General features: G+C 55.5%; 1 protein-coding gene across 3 annotated transcripts in view; it reads right to left on the bottom strand.

Annotated features, from left to right (window-relative positions):
* Positions 1-15,524, bottom strand: part of Lmx1b (LIM homeobox transcription factor 1 beta) — a 76,594-nt gene extending 61,070 nt beyond the window's left edge. For all 3 annotated transcript variants that reach the window (XM_052181089.1, XM_052181088.1, XM_052181087.1), the window contains exons 1-2: positions 15,386-15,524; positions 14,435-14,621 (exon numbers count right to left, since the gene is read on the bottom strand). In XM_052181089.1, coding sequence (XP_052037049.1) covers positions 14,435-14,621; positions 15,386-15,524 — 326 coding nt within the window. The remainder of the gene's footprint in view (positions 1-14,434; positions 14,622-15,385) is intronic.
* Positions 15,525-18,260: the final 2,736 nt, after the last annotated feature.

Here is an 18,260-nt window from a genome sequence, read left to right on the forward strand (position 1 = left end):
TGAATCTGCACTGGGTCCCTAGTCCCTAAGACAAATGTTTCCTTTACTGTTTATCTCCATCATTACTACTATTTACATTTGAATGTGAGTTGTCTCTGCATCCAAGAGAGCAGGACTGTGGGCGGGTGGCACCTAAGTGACCTTCCTGAACTCTTGCCTTGTAGGCCAGCCAGACCAGTGGAGGCCAGCTCCGTCCTTCTCCAGGGGTCTGTCACTGCTCACTTATCAGTCTGATGTCCCTCAGGGGGCAGCTGCCCTGCCCGCCCCCTCCAGCTCCAGGCCTGCCGGCTGGAACCAGACCTAAAGGGGTGGGCAGACAGGGGCACGTGGGAGGGGGGCTGAGCTTCACCACAGGCCCCTTTGCAGTTCAAAGTGACATGCTCAGGCGGCTGTCCCTTCAAAGGGCAGACACAGCCTGCCTCCAGTGGCTATAGCAGCAGTCCGGAGCCAGGAAGGCGATGCAGGAGTAAAAGATGCCCTAGGAGGTCTGCTGTGCCCCCTGTCCTTACTTGCCAGGCCTCCACTACCCTGGCTGCAGAATCCTGCCGGATAATCCTGGGAAATCACTTTCCTGCTCTGGATTTGCCCACTCTTGCTCATTGCCAAGCCATACAGGGGGTGCTCAGAGCATGCCCAAGGATGCTAAGACCCTAGGAGACTTGAGCGCCTCCCACCAGCTGCTTCCCATCCGTATGACCGGCATGAGTCACTAGTTCCTTAAGCTTGTTTCTCAAGAGTCATATAAGGCTAAGACGGAATGACATCATGCCCAATGGAAGTAGACAGGTCACAGGTAAACTCCATTAGTGCTGAGGTATGCCCTGCCTACTGCTATAGCAGCCCCAGCGAGACTTAGCGGGGGTGGTTTGGTCCAGGAGCTCAAATTCAGCCCGATGGAAAGGTTTGGCGAGGTGATCATTCTCTAAGTCACAACCCTAGCATCACAGAAGAAACACAGGACGGTTATCAGGAGCCATTGAGTCAGCATGAACTCTTTCCTATGCCTGGCTGCTACCAGGGCACCAAACCCAGCAAGGAGCCAGAAAAATCCACCTTCCCAAAGGATCTCAGAAAAGTTCTCCACTTTCAGGTCCACAGGCTGGCTGTGTGACCTTAGTTGTGTCTTCTATCTTATCTGAAAAGGAAAACAAGGTAGCACCCATGTCAGAACGTCACAGGAGAATGAAAACTGCTCAAAGCTTCGCCTCTGGGGCTAGCAGCTCTAAGTAAGGACACAATTGTAGCTGCTGCTGCTGCTGCTGCTGCTGCTGCTGCTGCTGCTGCTGCTCTCCAGGTCCTGGCCCGCCTACTAGAAGCCTGTGCAGCTGGGCGCCCTTCTGCCTCTAAGACTTGTGAAGTGTCAGCTACTGAGAGGCATCCCAAGGAGCGCCCTGCAGATCTCAGGCTGCCGAGAGCTTCTCCTCAGCTCTGTTTCCCTACCAGCTGGAAAGTGTAGAAAAAGCCCCAGCCCTGCTGGGCTTGTCAAAGCAGGGCTGGCTTGACTCGAACCAGGCTTGGATGGTAATTTTGCGGTCATGACAACTATTTTCTTTACATACTGCTATGGAAGGGGGAACCCCCTGCTTTTTTTTTTTAACCTAATTGAAGACACTATCAAGCGTAAATATGCTGGCATTCTTAATAAAAACATGATGGAGGGAAATATTCAAAAGCTCAATAATCAGAAGCAATTTGTGTTGTGCAGGGAGATGTGTCATGAGTTGGCTCCCCTCCCTGACTGAGCTCCCTGCAAGACTGACTTTCGGGCTGGCAACTTTAGACCTATGGCAGAAAATCACGAACAACAGTGGGGCTCGGAGGTAGCCTGAAAAATATCCTGGAAAAGAAAAACATATGCCAGAGAGTGTGGTGCAGAAGTCATATTTCATGCCTGACTTTAGAGACTGTTAATAAGGATTAGAAACACTCCAGCAGCCAACTATCAGTCAGGGCAGGGTAATTAATGCCGCTTGCTTCAGATCTCTGCGTGGGGAGATGGAGAAGGCAAATGTCCCTCCCTCATCTCACAGCAGAGAGGGCTCATCCCGTGGAACAGCCCAGAGGAGCTCCAGACTTAGGTCCGGAGCTCAGCTGAAACCTGGATGTTGCTGCCTGTCCCTGCTGATCTGTCGTTGGGCAGATTGGGGGATCCCTTCTAAATTGTAACAATATCAAACTCTCTTTTTTTCAGGATTGGCTAATAAATATGATTAAGATAACACGTCTGAAACCACATGTCCTCAGCTCGGTGTCCAACATGTGGAGGACAGATGTATTTTCCATGCACAGATGACCTAGTCGGCTGTTCCCCTGAGGCGGGGACCTGGAAGATGGAGCTTAGAGAGGTCTTGGCAGTCTACTGTCCCAGTCTACCAGCCAGGCTGTTGGCCTCTCCATGACCCACTGTGGGAATGAAGGGCCAAGTGCAGGGTGTCTGAGAGTCATACACAGGATGGCAGAGAGAGGCACCATGTCCAACTCTCTCTTATCCTTCAATATCCCAGAACCCCACTGCACGGCTCAGAAGACTCTCAAAACTATTCTACTATCCAGGCCACTGTCACTAGTTCCCTCTCGGGGGCCGGGAGAACTAAGACATCAGCTAAGTATTAATGCTAGAGCCTGTTCTGCAGACAGCTGTGGAGCGCTAGTTCCTATGTAGGCATGTGCAGGCCTGGCTCTTGCTTCCACTCAGGCACTACAATGCAGGATGCTTAGCCAGGCTCTGGTTGCACCTGGACTCAGGTTTCCCCCTTGCTTCAGGATTGTCTTTTTGTGGGGGTGGTGGAGTGGGAGGCTGGGTGTTAAGATAGGGTTTCTCTGTGTAGCCCTGGCTGTCCTAGAACTCTCTCTGTAGACCAGGCTGGCCTTGAACTCAAAGACCCACCTGCCTCTGCCTCCCAAGCACTGATATTAAAGGTATGCACCACTACCTGGCTTCCCAAGGACCTTAAAGAGATTTCAGCTGGACCCTTATGCAGCAGTCCAGAGACCTAAGGTATATATATGGTCAGGCTATGTGCTATACAAGCAGGGTCTTCAGATCCTAGGTCTGCTGAGGTGGAGAGCCCCAGCTAGAACACACTGTGAGAGGTGGGGCTGAAGGCTCAGAGATGCCAAGCCAGGCTGAAAACCACTGCCATGGTAGATCATGCAGGCAGGGAAGGCAGACTGTCTAGCCCCAGTAAAGAGTGAATGAACGAGCAGGCAGTGGTGGTGCATGCCTTTAATTCCAGCACTTGGGAGGCAGAGGCCAGCAGATCACTGAGCCTGGTCCACAGAATGAGTTTCTATACAGAGAAACACTGTCTAAAGATGAAGGAGGAGGAGGAGGAGGAGGAGAAAGAAGAGGGGAAGAAGAAGAGGAGGAAGAAGAGGAGGAAAAGAAGAGGAGGAGAAAGAGGAGGAGGGGGAGAAGAGGAGAAAAAGAAGGAGGAGGAAGAGAAGGAGAAAGAAGAGGAGGAGGAGGAAGAGAAGGAGGAGGAAGAAGAGGAGGAGGAAGAGGAGGAGGAAGAGGAAGAGGAGGAGGAGAAAGAGGAGGAGGAGGAAGAGGAGGAGGAGAAAGAGGAGGAGGAGGAAGAGGAGGAGGAAAAAGAGGAGGAGGAGAAAGAGAAGGAGGAAAAAGAGGAGGAGGAAGAAGAGGAGGAAGAGGAAGAGGAGGAGGACGAAGAGGAGGAGGAGGAAGAGGAGGAGGAGGAGGAGGAGGAGGAAAAGACCTGTGTCTGGGAGGGGCATTGCATCTGAACTGACCACTGCTAAGAGTGGGTGATCCAGCCTCTGGTGAGACTCCAGAGGATGTCCCTCTGAATGGTCCCCTGGACCACTTATTGCAAACAGCAAGCTCCGACTTCTTCCTGAGTCAGTCTGGCTTGGAAGATCAGCAATGTCCTACGCCTCTGGCTGATGACCACTACTTTCTGACCCCCTATTAGAGCTCTTGCAGTGGTCTCCCTCAACACCCAAGGCCTCTCCCAAGTGCCTTCCCACTGGAGGAGCCCCGGGCCAGGGGGCAGACACTGTGAGCACAGGGTGCGGCTGGCAGGCTGGCTGATAGGAACCATCTGCGTTGTCTTAGGCTGCCCCTCTGCCCACTGTCCCTCTGAACTCGGCCGGTTCCCGCGGGCCGTTTGATGCTCGCAGGGTCACAGACCCCCGCACACAAATCACCAACGAAGGGCTGGGGGTGGGGTGGAGGCGCTGAAACCTAATCCACAAAGTTTGCCGAGCCGCAGGCTCACTCCTTCCCTCTGTGCCTAATGCCCCCTCCCTTTCCAAACAAGCCTTAGGTTTTTTTTTTTTTTTCTTCTTGCCAAAACAACAAAAGTTGGTATCAAGTGTTTTGAGGGAGAAAGTCTCCTCCACAGCCCCCACCCCTTACCAAGAAGAAGAGTCTGCCACTCGACAGAGCCGGGATTGCAGAGAGGCTCCTGGAAAGGATATTTAAGTTACCATCAGGTCCATTCATCCTTGGCCCTAATTGCCACATATCCTACTGGCCAGCCCCGATGCTCCTGTGGTCCCCTTCCTCCGGGATCCAGGTTCCTTCTCCATTAAATCACTGGGTCCCTGCGTAGCCAGAGATAGGAACATTACTTCTGCCCTCCTCCCACTCCATAAAACAGTCCTAGCCTGTCCCTTTTGGGGTGGGGTGGGGTGATATCCTATGCTCAGCCTGTTCCTTTCAGTGACCCGATGCTGGGCTCAGGCAGGAGAGGAGAAGGAACCAGGAGTACCCCGCCCTGCTAGGATGCGTGGGTTCCTGGCACAGTCAAAGAGCTTAGGAAAGAGGCCAGGCATCCTGGTATGAGACACAGAATTCCTCTTCCTGCTCTTATGACTCTGAGGCCTTGGGACTGAACCCTGGGGGCTGTGGGTGGTGCTCCTAGAGGGGGGTAAGCAGACTTTGGGGGTCACAGGAGCACAAACATTTTTACTTCTGGGGATCAGTTTTACTTTTTGTTGTGGTTTTGTTTTGTTTTGTTTTTCAGTAGATGCACGGCCCGGAATCACGCTTGCCCGGCTGCGTCTCCAAGACTCCGGGGCTCCCTACTGTGCCCAGAAGCCCTTGATTTTAGCTGGCCCGGGACTGGTGTGGTTCTACTAGTCCTCACAGGCATCTGGGGCTCCTACTCAGTGGCCGCAAGGACGGGCTGAATCTGCACTGGAACAGTTGAAGGGTGAGATTCTGAAGGAGTGCTCGCTGCAAAGAGGAATAAAAGGCGCCTGTGGCCTGGCTGCGGAACGGGTTTCTGCGGGGGTCGAACAAAGGAATTTGGCCTCTGAAGAAAGGGGCTGAGCTCACAGCTGGGAATGCCAGCTCTAGACCTGCAGGAGTTTCAGCACTAAGGCATACTCCCTAGAACCTAACGAAATCTGCCCCTCAGAGGAGCCTAGTCTCCACGCCAACCCTATTTTGGCTTTTACCAGACTTGCCTTGACCAGGGTGATAGTTGCATGAGCTTCCTTACTAGAAGCCCCAAATACCCGACTCTAAGATACCCTCTGCTTGTGGGGCTATGTCCCCATTTACCAGATGCTGCCACAGAGGCTTCTGTTTTTTTTTTTTTTTCTTTCCTCTGCTGGCCCTCTTAGCGGGCTCAAGAGACCCTATCCACTCCCAAAGGAAAAGCTAGTAGTGGGGACTATGGGGCCCTCCGAGGCCCCCCTCCTCCGGTCGCCCTCGGAAGGGGTGGAGGGGACACGGTTGTAAGGTGTTCAGCCTCTTTTCTCTGCTTGACATGAATAAGGGGATTAGGGCGGCAGGTTTCCGTCGGTCACTCGGTGGGACAAAGGGCCCCGCGGTTTGAGCGGTCAGCTTCTGATTAAACGTCAGAGCCTGTCACTCAGCACTAGGCTAGGTACTTGTGTTTCTGACATAATCTTATTAGAAGATAAAACCAGAGAAATCCTTTTTCATAATGAAAAGTTACATTTAATGGCTGCACTCGTCCCCCACACCCTCCCAGACCCTTCCCGCCTTCCCGTTGCTGTAGGATATGGCTCGCCTGTAATTGGCATTTAAAGTACCAAGTCCGGGAGAAAAACGGGGTTTAGGGTTTTTGTAATCCCCCTAAACTGTCTTTGTTCGAAATCTCCACAGATACAAGTCTGTTAAGGGTAAATATTTGTGGATTGATACAACCACACCCCCCACCCCTGCAAACCAAATCTGAAAGGGGGAAAAACCGTCTAGCCACGGTGCTGGTGCACGGGGAGGGGGTTGGGGGGTAATTCTGCCTGCGCACGCAGCCGTGCTGAGGACTCTGTTGTGGCCCCTTCGCCAGCTCCAGGAGCAGAGGCACTTGGGACATTTCTCAGGCGGGGAAAAGAGCGTGCCGGCTTTCCTTCAATGTTCTACTCCCTAGATCAACAACTCTCCCGGGCTTGCTTCCGTGCCTGCTCAGAGGGGTGGGCTGGAGGGCTGGGGCGGGAATCTTAAAGCCTGTCCGTTCTCCCCACCAGCCTGCTCCCTCCAGTTGGCACCTTTAGTGGTTCCCAGGGGTGCCGCCGCTCCCCGACTCCGTGTGGGTGCTCCATCCCATCGGGCACCCGGCCTCCAGCCGGGATGAGCCTCCAAGCTTTCGAAGATCCCTTAACTGCGGAGGAACCCAAGGGCTGTGACGGGGCCCCGGGTTCCGGGTTCCGGGCTCCAGCCCAGCCCGTCTTGGGTCAGATCGAATTCCTTCATAAATCAGCGGCCGGGTGAAAGGGGTGCGCGTTAGAGAGGGCAGGACCGTGTGCGCGTATTAGAGCGCGCGGTTCCCAAATCCGGGCTAAACCCCTGGTGACACTGAAATTCATCAACCACCGCCAATGCCCCTGCTCCATCTACCGAGGAGCCCGGGAGCCTGCACACCCTAGCTGCCCCACTCCCGGGAGAAGAGAATCCTGGGAGGCAGGAACGGCTGAGAGGAGTGCTTGGAAAACGGCGCAGACCCAGGCTGCAGTGAGCCGACTTGCCTGTCCCGCTCCTCTGGGAAGGAGTTATTCTAACCTTTCTGTCCTCTGGTCAGGGCTGGCCTCTCAGGAGCACTCGCTGCTCTCCCCCTCCCCTCTAACCTTCCAGGCCTGTGCTCTGAAGAGAGGTATCTAGCTAGCATCTAGGGCTTCAGCAAGTCGAGACAAGGTGATCTAGGGATCCCGGGAAGGGAGGGAGGCCCTCTTGAGCCTGTTCCCTCACCCACCGGTTCAGCTGGGGGCATCAAGTCAGCATACTCCACAGGCACTCAACAAGTAACGTTTCTTTCTAGAAAACAATACTGCCTCAGGCCCACTGTGCTCAGCCTCGCTCTGCTCTTGCAAGTTCACATGCGTTGGTCAAGCCCCAGATTGTCGGGAGAAAATGGCCCCATCGAGCTCGCCAGCCATGGCGGCCATGCGGTGCTGCCTGGGGTGGGAACATGCGTATTTCCTTCTCCTGGGATTCAGCACAGGAGCGGCTGCGCTTCGTGAGCCTCCCACGCAGGGTAGACAGACAACGTGTTCCTGCCTCCGGCTTCTTTCCCAACAGGAAGGGAAACACACACACACTCACACACACACACACACACACACACACCACACTGACACTGAGTGCCCCATCCAGGCTGGCACCTCTGAGCTTGCTTCACTTTGTTGCAACCTAAGATGGGACCCTTCATCCCCATTCCACAGAGAGGAAATCCGAGGCTCAGACTCTGCCCCAGTGTGTACATGGAATGGATCTGTATCTCAAAGCTGCACTTGCCAGCAACCAACCCCCTTTTGATCCTTTTCTCTTACGTTTAAGATCACAGTGCTTGGCTGGTAGCCTAGGTTACCCTTCAGCATCCTGTTTCTCTGAGCTAGGATCCACAATGGACACCCAAGCAACTGCAGCAATTTCAGTGCTCCTCGTCTACAAACAGGTAGGGGAAGAGTCTCAGCGGGTCAGCCATATTCTAGGTCAGCACTTGCCCCTCCTTTCTGGGCCAAGACTTTGGAAGCACCCACTGAGGCAACAGAGAGCTGGAAGCCCAGTGTTGGGGTAGCCTCATCTTCCCAGCCAATTTGCTAATTTAAACAGCTTGCTTCTACTGCCCTGGTGGGAGAGCCCTGACAACTTCTCTCCTCAGCCAGCAATCTCCCTATAGGTGTGTGTGTGTGTGTGTGTGTGTGTGTAGGGAACTCTTTAGCACGGGCCAGCCAGGAAGCAAACACCTTTGTTTCTTACAGAAGCAGAAGGAATGAGTCGTCCTCCCCCCAAGCCCCCAGCCAGCCACACACGAAGCACACCAGGCTAGCCAGGTGCCCTGCCATCAACCACTACTGGAGCCTCTGGGCCACTCTAGGGTCACTTGGGGCCAGGTACTCCTTGAAGTCCTGTTCCCTTCATAAGTCCACACAACTTGAATCCTCCTTCAGGGCCCGAGGTTCAGCAGGCAGACCCAGGGGGCTGCCAGTCTGAGATGGAGATACTATTGCCCTGAACATAACAAAGGAAAGGCTCACGTGAGAACTTATTTGTACTGATCTGGGCCAAGCAAAAGGTAAAGGCCATTGAGGAAGTGCTGTCAGCCAGGCCTGAAACCGGGGAGAGATACCACTGGGAGCACACCGGCCTCTGTGCCCCGGCACTCTGTGCCACAGCGGTGGTTAGAGCAAACACAGGCCCTTCACTGCCCGTCACTTACACCTTCCCCCCAAATTACACAAACTTTGAAACATTTTTCTAGAAGAAGATGGATGCTTCAGGAGACTTGAGGTCAAGGCTGGGCTGTTTAAAGTATATTATTAACAAATAAACATTTACTGCAGGGGGAAAAGAAGAGGAGGAGGAGAAAAACCCTATAGGCCACCAGGGAACCAAATCATGTTGCTTTTGGCATCAAATGACAGGAGACATTTATGATATGAATGGAGAACACCAGAGGCTGGTGGAAAGGCAGCCAGCTGCCACCTCACTTCCCCTGCCTTCCGAATCGACCTTTCCACCCCTCCCCTCTTACCATCACCTTTCCACGTCTGACCACAGTGGTCATAAATATATATAATTTGGATTTTGCTTTTTGCTGCCATCAACACAGAATCTAGGAACTGCAGAGTGCTAAAGATCTTCTGGCTGGGTCTGTCAGACAGCCAAGGACCTGGAGTACTGGTCACCTCAGGACTGGTTAAAGGCTCTCAGAGCTCTGGGCATGGGGTGTGTGGTCCATCCTCTCCGCCTCCATACCCAAGTCAAGGACTGGCTATGGTGTCCAACAGATTGAGTATCCTCTTTCCTAAGTGATGGATGGCGTTAGTTTATATTTTTCTCTCCTCTTTCCCACCTACTCTGTCTCTGTCTCTCTCAAATACCTGCAGAGTCACAAGTGCCCTGGGAAGCTATGCTATCCCCTATCACAGGTAAAAACCACACAGGCAGGGCCACAGAGCCTGAGCTGGTGCATGTGTGTGTGTGTGTGTGTGTGTGTGTGTGCTAACCTTCTGGAATGTTCTTTTACCTTTAAGTCTGTCTTCCCTTTGAAGCCCCTGGAGCTCTTCTCCACACCCTCTAGATCAGCCTTGCACACACACGGAGGTTGAGCATTTTGCTTGATGTTTGAGTCACAAAAACAATAAGCTAGGACAGTTCTCCGACTATCAGATGACAGTGTTGAGTATGCTCTTCCAAGCAATATGCAGGCACTGGGGGTGCCCATTGTTTCCTCAGTGGAAAATTGTTTCTCTGGGCCAACACACGATCCCAGGAGGAAAAGAGCCACACACCAGCCCAAGATGCTAACAGAGTCACCTGCTCTCACAATCAGAAGTTTCTCCAACACTGGAGCAAGGGATAAAGGATGCCTGCAGAAGGAAACTTTGACTGAAGCCCCACCAGGTGTCTCTTGGAATCCAGAAAGCTACTATGCTAGGTGATGTCACCACGCTCAGGAGAGCCCAGGGCTGGGGGCAGGCTGTCCCTTAGCTGGGTACTGGGCCTGGGAGGTGAACCTGGCTCTGATCTGGTGTCTAAAGCTCTTTGTGTGGCAGAGGGAGGTAGTAAAGACAGAGTGTCCTGTCAGGCGAAGGGGATGCTTTTCAGGGGGAAGAGCTGGTGTGCTTACAGAGAGGCTCCTGGCCAGCCTGGCTCGGGCAAGAAGCCTGTCTGCAGACTGGAGGGTATCTTTGGAGACAGCTTTCCCTGCAACCACAGCCCCAGAACAGCAATAACTTACAAAATGTAACAACACACAAGGCCCAATACCAGATCCTTTGGCCACCTAATGTAGAGTCTGTAAGAATACTTTCCCAGGTAGGCAGAAGACTAGGTAGGTGCCTGGTGGCTGTTGTGCTTCTAAGTTTGGCATGGAGGTAGGAAGGGATGGACCCTCCAATCACATACTACAGAGCAGACCTCGAAAAATATTGCAAACAAATAAGGCCGCAACAGCCCAGGAGCCTTGGGAATAGAGGGTGAGGCAGGAGTCGGGGCGCTGAATAATGCCTTCCTTCAACCCCAGATGCCTGCATGGCAGGAAGGATTTCCCTCCTCTCCTTCCTACAGAGAAGGTACTGGGGTTAAATATACAGGCTCCCTCCAAGGGACCAGGCATCCTCGGACTGGCACTGGCAGTGGGAGCCTTTCAGTTCTTGGCAGTCCAGAGAACACCCCCAGGCCTTTTCATAAGGCAAAGTATTGACTTCTTTTTCTAAGCAGGTTCCTGGAGATACCCAGTGCCCAGGCAGTGGGCTACAGTGTCTGTAACCCTGAACTAGTTTGATACAGCAGTGATACTTGCCGACTGGGGTTTTCACCATTAAGCAAGTGCTAATAGCAATTCTAGAGCATCCAAGAAAAAGGCCTTCCGAGCCGGGGGAAACGAAACTCAGAAGCCAAAAAGAACAGGGAGCCTGGATTTGTCCCTCGGATGCTACACTGACAGAAGCTGTCGTTGTTCCGGAGGCCAAGGCAGCCCCCCTGATCCAGGAAAGCCTTTTCCCGGGCAAACACTTGGATCCAGGAAAAGAATGGGAAGAACCCGGCTGAGCCACTTGCGGAGATGTTTTAAAACGCAGCCAAGGACTCAGGCTTTTTGTCAAAGTCATAGCCTAGCTGCCCCCTTTTGCCGCGGAGGATTTCCCCTACTTGGGGGCTTGGGGAGACAAGATCAAGACATCCCCAGCGTTCCCGTTGCCGGGAGCCAGGGAGGTCGTAGCATCCGAGGCTTGGGACGCCTGGGCAGACTCCTTACAAGCTGGTGGAAGAGTTCCGGGCAGGAGCTCCGCATCCTGAGAGCACAAAGGCTCCCGCGCGAACACCTACTGCTCCCCAGACCCTACACAAGCTGCTCTACAAGCCATCAGACTCCATTATGTGACAGATTTTTGGACTCTCCCACCGACCCTCTCCACTTCCGGAGCCTCCTCCAGGAATCCGCCACCTCCTTAAAGACAGAAACCTTTTCCAGACAAGCCATCGGGGCGAGTGAGAGACAGCCAGCAAGAAAAGGGAGTTACATAATTTGATTTCACTAAACTGCCAAGAAAAACATCATATATTGGGGAGGGAGATTGTCAATTTTTTTTCTCATACTTTCTCCGGGCCGGGGGGCGGGGGCGGAGTGGTGGTGTTCGCGTTTTTTTTTTTTTTTTTTTTTGCGGAGGCCACGCATTTTCCCAGTTTCTAACCCGGTTTTCTACTCAAAAGCGGGCCGAGGTCTTGGGGTTTCCCTCCCTCTCCTTGAAGGAGTCCCCAAAATACACATAAGGACGGGGAGGGGGCGGGTAGGAGAATTTTCGGGTACAAACAAAAATGTCTCAGTTCCAGGAACCGCATTTTCTTCGCTCTGCCAGGCCTGCGAGTGGAGTTTATCAATTGTCCTATATGTGCCCAATAGCCAGTTAGCCACCCCCGTGGTGCGTAAAACAACTTCGCGCTCCTGCGTGCCCGCAATCGTTGGGAACAAACTGAAAGGAAGAAGACACATCAAGAACACAGCACGTCTTTAGAAGGACCTACTCTGCCTATCTGCGCAGGCGGGAGAAGAATGCTTTTTACAAAAAGTACTTTTGTTTTTAAGTGTGTGTGTGTGTGTGTGTGTGCTGCAAAATTTCCCAGTGCTAAGAAGACACACACTCAAAATCAAGAAAGCACGTCTCTGTTCCCGTTCGACTTCATTCTCGTCTGAAAAGCATTTGCGCACACATGATATAAATATGCATCTGGGATTCTCAAAGAAAAAATCATGAATAAAAAATATTTTTTATTGTGTAAAAGAACATTGTTTCCGTGTGAGTTCTTGCGGGCCTGGTTGATCTCCTACTCCCTGCAAATGCTGCCAGGAGACCCTGGGGATTTGTCCCCAAGATTGTCTTGATAACCACTACTCCGCCCAAGCACACCAGGAGGCCCGCCTATAGCAGATACTTAATTGTCGTTATTGTTAGAAAGGGGAGATGGGGGATTTAGGGGGAGTGGAGTAGATAAGGCCGATGGTTCTGTCCCCGGGAAACTCAGGGACCCGAATCCTGGGGACTAAATTCCTTCCTAGCACCTGGAGTTTTGCACCTCGGTAGAAGCCAGCTCTTTGGTGATGTTTTCCTTTTCCTTCAAAAACAAATATCAGTGGGACAAAGCAGCTGCAAATGTTTAATTGTTTTGTAAACTGGGGAGGCTGGTCACGCACCTAGCTCCTGCTGCTATTTTAGGGCTGAGCCAGAAGGACCAAGGAGGTGCCTTTGCTCGGTCCAGAAGGACCCCAGCGGCAACTACGTACAAAAGCTTTCGAAGTCTTTACAGTGTTAATTAAAAAAAAAAAAATCCAAAGTTTCAGAGGCTCATTTCTACTTTCCCAGGCTTCTTAGAAGACCCACGTGTGGGACTGCTGAGGTTAGTGGCTAAGCCGGGTGTAAGGGGGTACTAGCCACAAATACTTCCCAGAGAGGGGCTGCCTGAGTCACCCCAAGTCCCCAACCAGTGCTACCTCGTTTTATTCCGGCTGCTGTAAGTACAGCTGTGGGCAAATTGCCTGGTGGCCTTTTTGCCCCCCACCCCCCACCCCAGGAACTAGAGTTCTATGGCACAGACACAGGACACATCAATGATCCTAAACCTGAGGGACACCGTAACACCGTACAGAGAGGACAGGCCTACACCAGGTTCTGGGATCAACAAAAGAATCCTCAAAACCCATCCCAATTCTTGCCCATAGAAAACCCCACCCTACCCCAGCCACAAGAAAGAAGAAGGTGCAAAAAGCAGTTCCTGACCGGTGCCCAGGTCCTGGGTACACTACAGCAGCCAGCCACCAAGGCCCTCTGCAGGGCTCTGGCCTGCAGCCTCAGTTGCCAGGCCCCAGTCAAAGAGTTCGGCTGCCCCCTTTTCAAGCTAGAACCTGGATCTGGAGACAATACTTTGGTCGCACTCGCTGCTTGGCACGCAGAGCCCTGCCTTTTTCTCCAAAGGCTTTCACACTCAGAACCCGCTCCAGCCCGGAGCACCTGAGTAGCCACATCTAAGAAGTCCTTCCAAGCACCACTCAGAACTTCCCATGGGCTCCTTCAACTCAGCTCCCAAGATTCCCACACCCCTCTTCCCACTGGGGCTCTTCAGCGCACCCCAATAGCTCTCTCCCTGTTGCAGTTCCAGGTGTACGACCCCAGGTAGGTCACAAGAAAAACCGCTTCTTCTGCGGTCTGTCCCAGCCCTCAGCCACACAAGTCCACAGTGCCACCCGCTTAGCATGGAAGCCAGAAAGTAAGGCTCAAATCACATCTCCAGTATCAACCACCTTTTTCCAGCAAGCTGCAAGAAAGCAGGCTGTCTGGGGGAGGCCTGACTCCTTCAGTCAGCCACTCTGACTAGACTAAGATCCCTAGGCTGCAGCCTCCTAGACAGATTGATTCTCCAGCTAAGAAAAACTGTAAGGGCAAAATTCCCGTATGGAACGGTTTAGGAAGAAGGACACCCGTTTCTCTTTACCAGAGAATAAAAGTGCCTCCAGGAGCCAGCCAGGCTGGGGATCTCCCGCCTGCATCGCAGCACGGGTTCAGCACCCACCTCCCTGCTCCAGGAATCCCAGACGATCTTGAACTGGGGAAATACAGTCAGGCTTGGCTCTCTAAAGCAATGCCTTTCTTGGAAAATAAATTCTTGGTCCCCACTTCAGGCCTTAGAGGGGCCAAGCCCTCGACCAGGTCAAACATCGTATCGACTAGTCCGCCCAGGGCTTTGTCTTGTACCCCAATTCAGTCACTCTGCGCAGGTTTCCGGGACAACAGATGGCACCTAGGGGCACCCCACCACTGTCGGTTGGAATGAGATGATTCGCCCTAGCCCGGAGACACGCAGCCCTTTGAGCCCTCGGAGCTGCCGGGCCCAGTGGAGCGCAGAGCCGGCCGCAGGGCGGCGCGGGCCCTTCCCGGCAGGGACCGGCCGGCGGGGCTGGAGTGCTGGTCCGTGGCAGGGAAAGAGAGGAGGGCGAGAAGCGCTTACTGTTGGTAGTCTTGTTTGCAGTACAGTTTCCGATCCCGGAAGTAGCAGCTGGTGGTGAGGGCTTGCTGACATGCCGCGCACTGCAAACACTCCTCGTGCCAGGACGACTCGTTGACTCGCATCAGGAAGCGGTCGGAGATGGGCCGCTGGCAACCCTCGCAGACGGCGGGATGCGGGCAGTCGGAGCCTGCAGCGCACAGGGCGAGAGCCGGGCCGTCAGCGCCGCCTGGCCCAGCCCGGGAGCGCCACCCGTCGCCTGAGGACCCCAGCCGGCGAGCCAGAGACCCGGTAGCCCTAGACAGCACGTTCCTTTCCGCAAGCCGGGGCGCCGAGAGGCCGAGGGCCTGCAGCCTTGGCTGGGCGCTGCGCTCTCCCCGCTCGCGGAGATCCAGCGTCTGATGTTACCAACGGGAAGGAGCTCCGCGCGGTGAGGCCGGCTGGAACCCAACCAGCGAGGTGAGGCCAGGACACTCGCTGGCTGACACGCCCCACGGTGCTGATGTTTCTACCCCAAGACCCGCGGTTTGGATAGACCCGGGGATATTTTTTCTCTCCTAGATGCCCCCCTTCCCCAGGTGACCTGGCATCTCTCCCGGGCTCTAAGGAGACAACTTGGTTCTCCAGCATCCCAGCATCCCTGTCACTTGCTTCCCGCCCCAGCCCAGTCCAGTGTAGCAGTACTAGAACCCACACCGGAGAGGACGGTGTGAGTGACGGCTGAGGCTGCTCAATCCTGTCTAGGTGACGTCCCTGAACGTTGTCCCCTCGGGGAGCTGTCTAGGTGTGCTTGTTGCCCCTCCGGTGGTCATTCCAGGAGTCCGGACCCCCCTCCCTACGTCCTGAAAACCTATTTTCTTTATTCTTTGGCCCTCACGCCGGTGTCCACTGCGGCACGACGGACGGCCCTATCCCCTGACCCGGACTATTCGGGCGTTGCGACCCAGCACTCACCCAGCAGCACCCCCAGGGTGGCGGGCCCGGGGCGTAGGGCGTGCTCCTCCATCTTGATGCCGTCCAACATCTTGGCGCAGTCCGTCTGCCCGCGAGGGAAGCACCTCTCCAGTGACTCGGGACCTGTTGCTATATCCATGGGACGCCCGGCGCGCTGCGGACCCCGCCGGCTGGGCCGCTCGCCCTCCGGGCCGTCCGCCCGCTCCGCTGCAGCCGGGGAGGCGCGGCGCCCGCGGGGTCGGGGCCGCCCGCTGCCCCGGGGCGAGCGTGGAGCGGCGGCGCGCTGGCCCCGGGCCCCGGCGTCGTGCGGGAGGGCCCGGGCGGCTGGCAGCCCCGCGCGCCGCGCTCTCCCGGCTACTCGCAGCCACGCGCACCCGCTGCTCGCCTGTCACCTGCTTGTCAGCCCCGGGTCCCGGCTGCGGCGGCGGGCGGCACGCGGAGCCGCCGGGAGGAGGAGGAGGAGGAGGCGGCGGCGGCGGCGGGCGGGGGAGGGGGCGGGGGTGCAGGGGCGGCCCCGAGGGCTGGGGGGGCGCGGGCGTCGCAGCAGGGTCCCGGGCGGGGCGCAGCGGGCCGCGGGGCTCCAGGCGCGCTCCCCGCACTACTCCAGTGCCATGGTGCGCCCGAGGAGCCGCTCGGTTTAGAGCTGGGGCTGGCGGCGGAGGGATACTCCGGCCCGGAGCCGCCTCACCCCTCCTCAAACTTCCTGACATTTGAACTCATTGGTGCGCCTCGTATCACTGCGCCGGGATGAGCCGGCTGCTCCACGTCAAATAGTGCCGTCGCCTCCCCCCTCCCTGCGGGAGGGCTTCAGGAGCCCCCGGCCTGCACCCCGTGCCGCGCCCTGAACCCGGCCGGCCATCCTGCCCACCCTTGGCAGAAGTTTGGCTAGACATCGAAACAAATCCTGTGCCCCACCCCTCTTGAAAAATTGATTTGGGAGTTGGGGAAATCAGGCTTTCTTTTTTTTTTCTTTCTTGCCTTTTTTTATTATTAATATTTTTTTTAAAGCTCCAGCGCTCAGAGGAGTGGCCCCGAGCGAGCGAGGCCAGACTGTGAAGACGGCGGAGAACGCAGCGACTTCTCCAGGGGACGGCGCCAGGCGGGAGCAGCTGCCCCAAACCCGGACTTGTAGGCTGAGGTAGGTCGCAGAGTCAGAGTTGGTGTCCCCCTAGGGAGGCGGGGCCTGCACCAAACAGCCTGGTGCGCAGAGAGGACTCCTAGGGTCGAGGGATGGGGACCATTAAATGTAAGCAAGGACCGCTGGTCCCAGACTCGCCAAAGAGAGCCCTGATCTGGGGAGGGGGTGCAAGGTCTGTGGTTTGAGTGAGTGGTCCCGAAAAGCCCAGGCCTGGCAGAAATGGGGCGGAGGAGTGAGCTGAAGGGGTCCTCATAGCCAGAATGGGAGATATTGGGTGAACGGGGACGGTCAGGCCCAGGTTGAGACCAAGAAAGTGTTAAGAGGGTCAACAGGGCTCGGAAAGGGATCTCGTTCCGGGACGGGGTCAGTGGACGAAGGCTGGGCCTCCCAAGGCTTGGAGTGTGAGGGGCAGGTAAGAAGTGGTGGCCCCAAGATTTAGGGGCCTCCACCCCTGGAACGACGTGGGTACGGTCGTTTTAAGGAAATCCGTGTGACCTCTGAAATCGGTGCCCTTTCATTGTGGCTAAGAGCCTGGTTAGGGTTAGAGACTGAGAGGCCACCAGCCTGGGCAAAGTGGGCCTCGACAGCGGGCAACGCAAGCCAGCGGCGTGCAGCTGGCGACTCCTGGGTGCATCCGGCCAGACACCCACGAGAAAACTAGAAGGCGTCGCGTCGGGACACGGGGTACCTTCGGCCCCGCCACTCCCGCGCCAGTTCCGTCCTGGAATAGCAGGAGGGATGGTGCTGTGCCAGGGCAGGAGCCAGCTGCCCCCGTGAGCCGCTGCTGGGCCGCTCTGGCCCCTTAGGCTGTGGAGCAGCGGCGCGGAGCCGGGAGGGGATGAAGGGCTCGGCGGAGGGCGGGTCCCCTGACCCCGCTGGAGGCGAGAGGGCGGATCGGATTTGGAGCCTGCGGGAGGCTTGGTCAGAAGTGGCCCCCTGTGCAGGGGGGGCCCCCGGAGGGGCCCGGCTTTGTGGAGGATTAGCGGTCACTGCCCCACCCCAGTACCTGCGTGTGCGTCGGTGGGTATCCGAGTGTGTCTGTGCGTGTCGGCGCTCCCGGCTCGGAGGCTTTTGAGTACGTGTGCACCCGTGTTCCTGTGCACATACATTTTGTGTTTGTGTGTCCTTACGATTTTCCAGGCAACGAGTGTCTGTGTCTTTGGTACACGTCTCTCATTCTTCTATGTCATGTTTTTTACACGTCTTTGTGTGTCTGTGTCACAGTGAAGAAGTCTACGCCTTTGTATGAGCCTTGGCCCCTGTAGTGTGTCTGGTAGATTTTTTTCTTTATAAGTGTGTCTCCGAGTTACCTTTGTGTTTTTGTTTGCCCCCGAGCTCCTGAATTGTTCTGTGTCGCACAGGGGTTTTTGTGTTTGTGGCTTTGTGTTCTGTGTATTTCTCGGCGCCTTTGTGTGTCTGTGTCCGGGATCATGGCTTTGTGGAACTAGAGTTTTCTTCACCCACCCTTCGTCCGCTTGTCTTTACCCAGTGTGAGAAATCTAAGGCCTTGAGCCCTGAGGTTGGGCAGAGGCCTGGGCCTGGACAGCCTTCTCTGGGTATCTGGGCCCCGGCGCGTCGCTGCGGGAAGAGCTGAGCGGGTAAAGCTGGGGCGAGCAGAGCCGGGAGGCGCCGAACCTCGAGCAGAGGCAGCGGGCCGGCCGGTTGCACTCCGCCCTCTGCTGGCCATCGTGTGTCCCTGCAACCACTGCTGGGCACCGAAAGCCCCGGTTCCAGGCC

This window comes from Apodemus sylvaticus, chromosome 5, assembly GCF_947179515.1.
Source record: "Apodemus sylvaticus chromosome 5, mApoSyl1.1, whole genome shotgun sequence".
In the NCBI taxonomy this organism is placed as follows: domain Eukaryota; kingdom Metazoa; phylum Chordata; class Mammalia; order Rodentia; family Muridae; genus Apodemus; species Apodemus sylvaticus.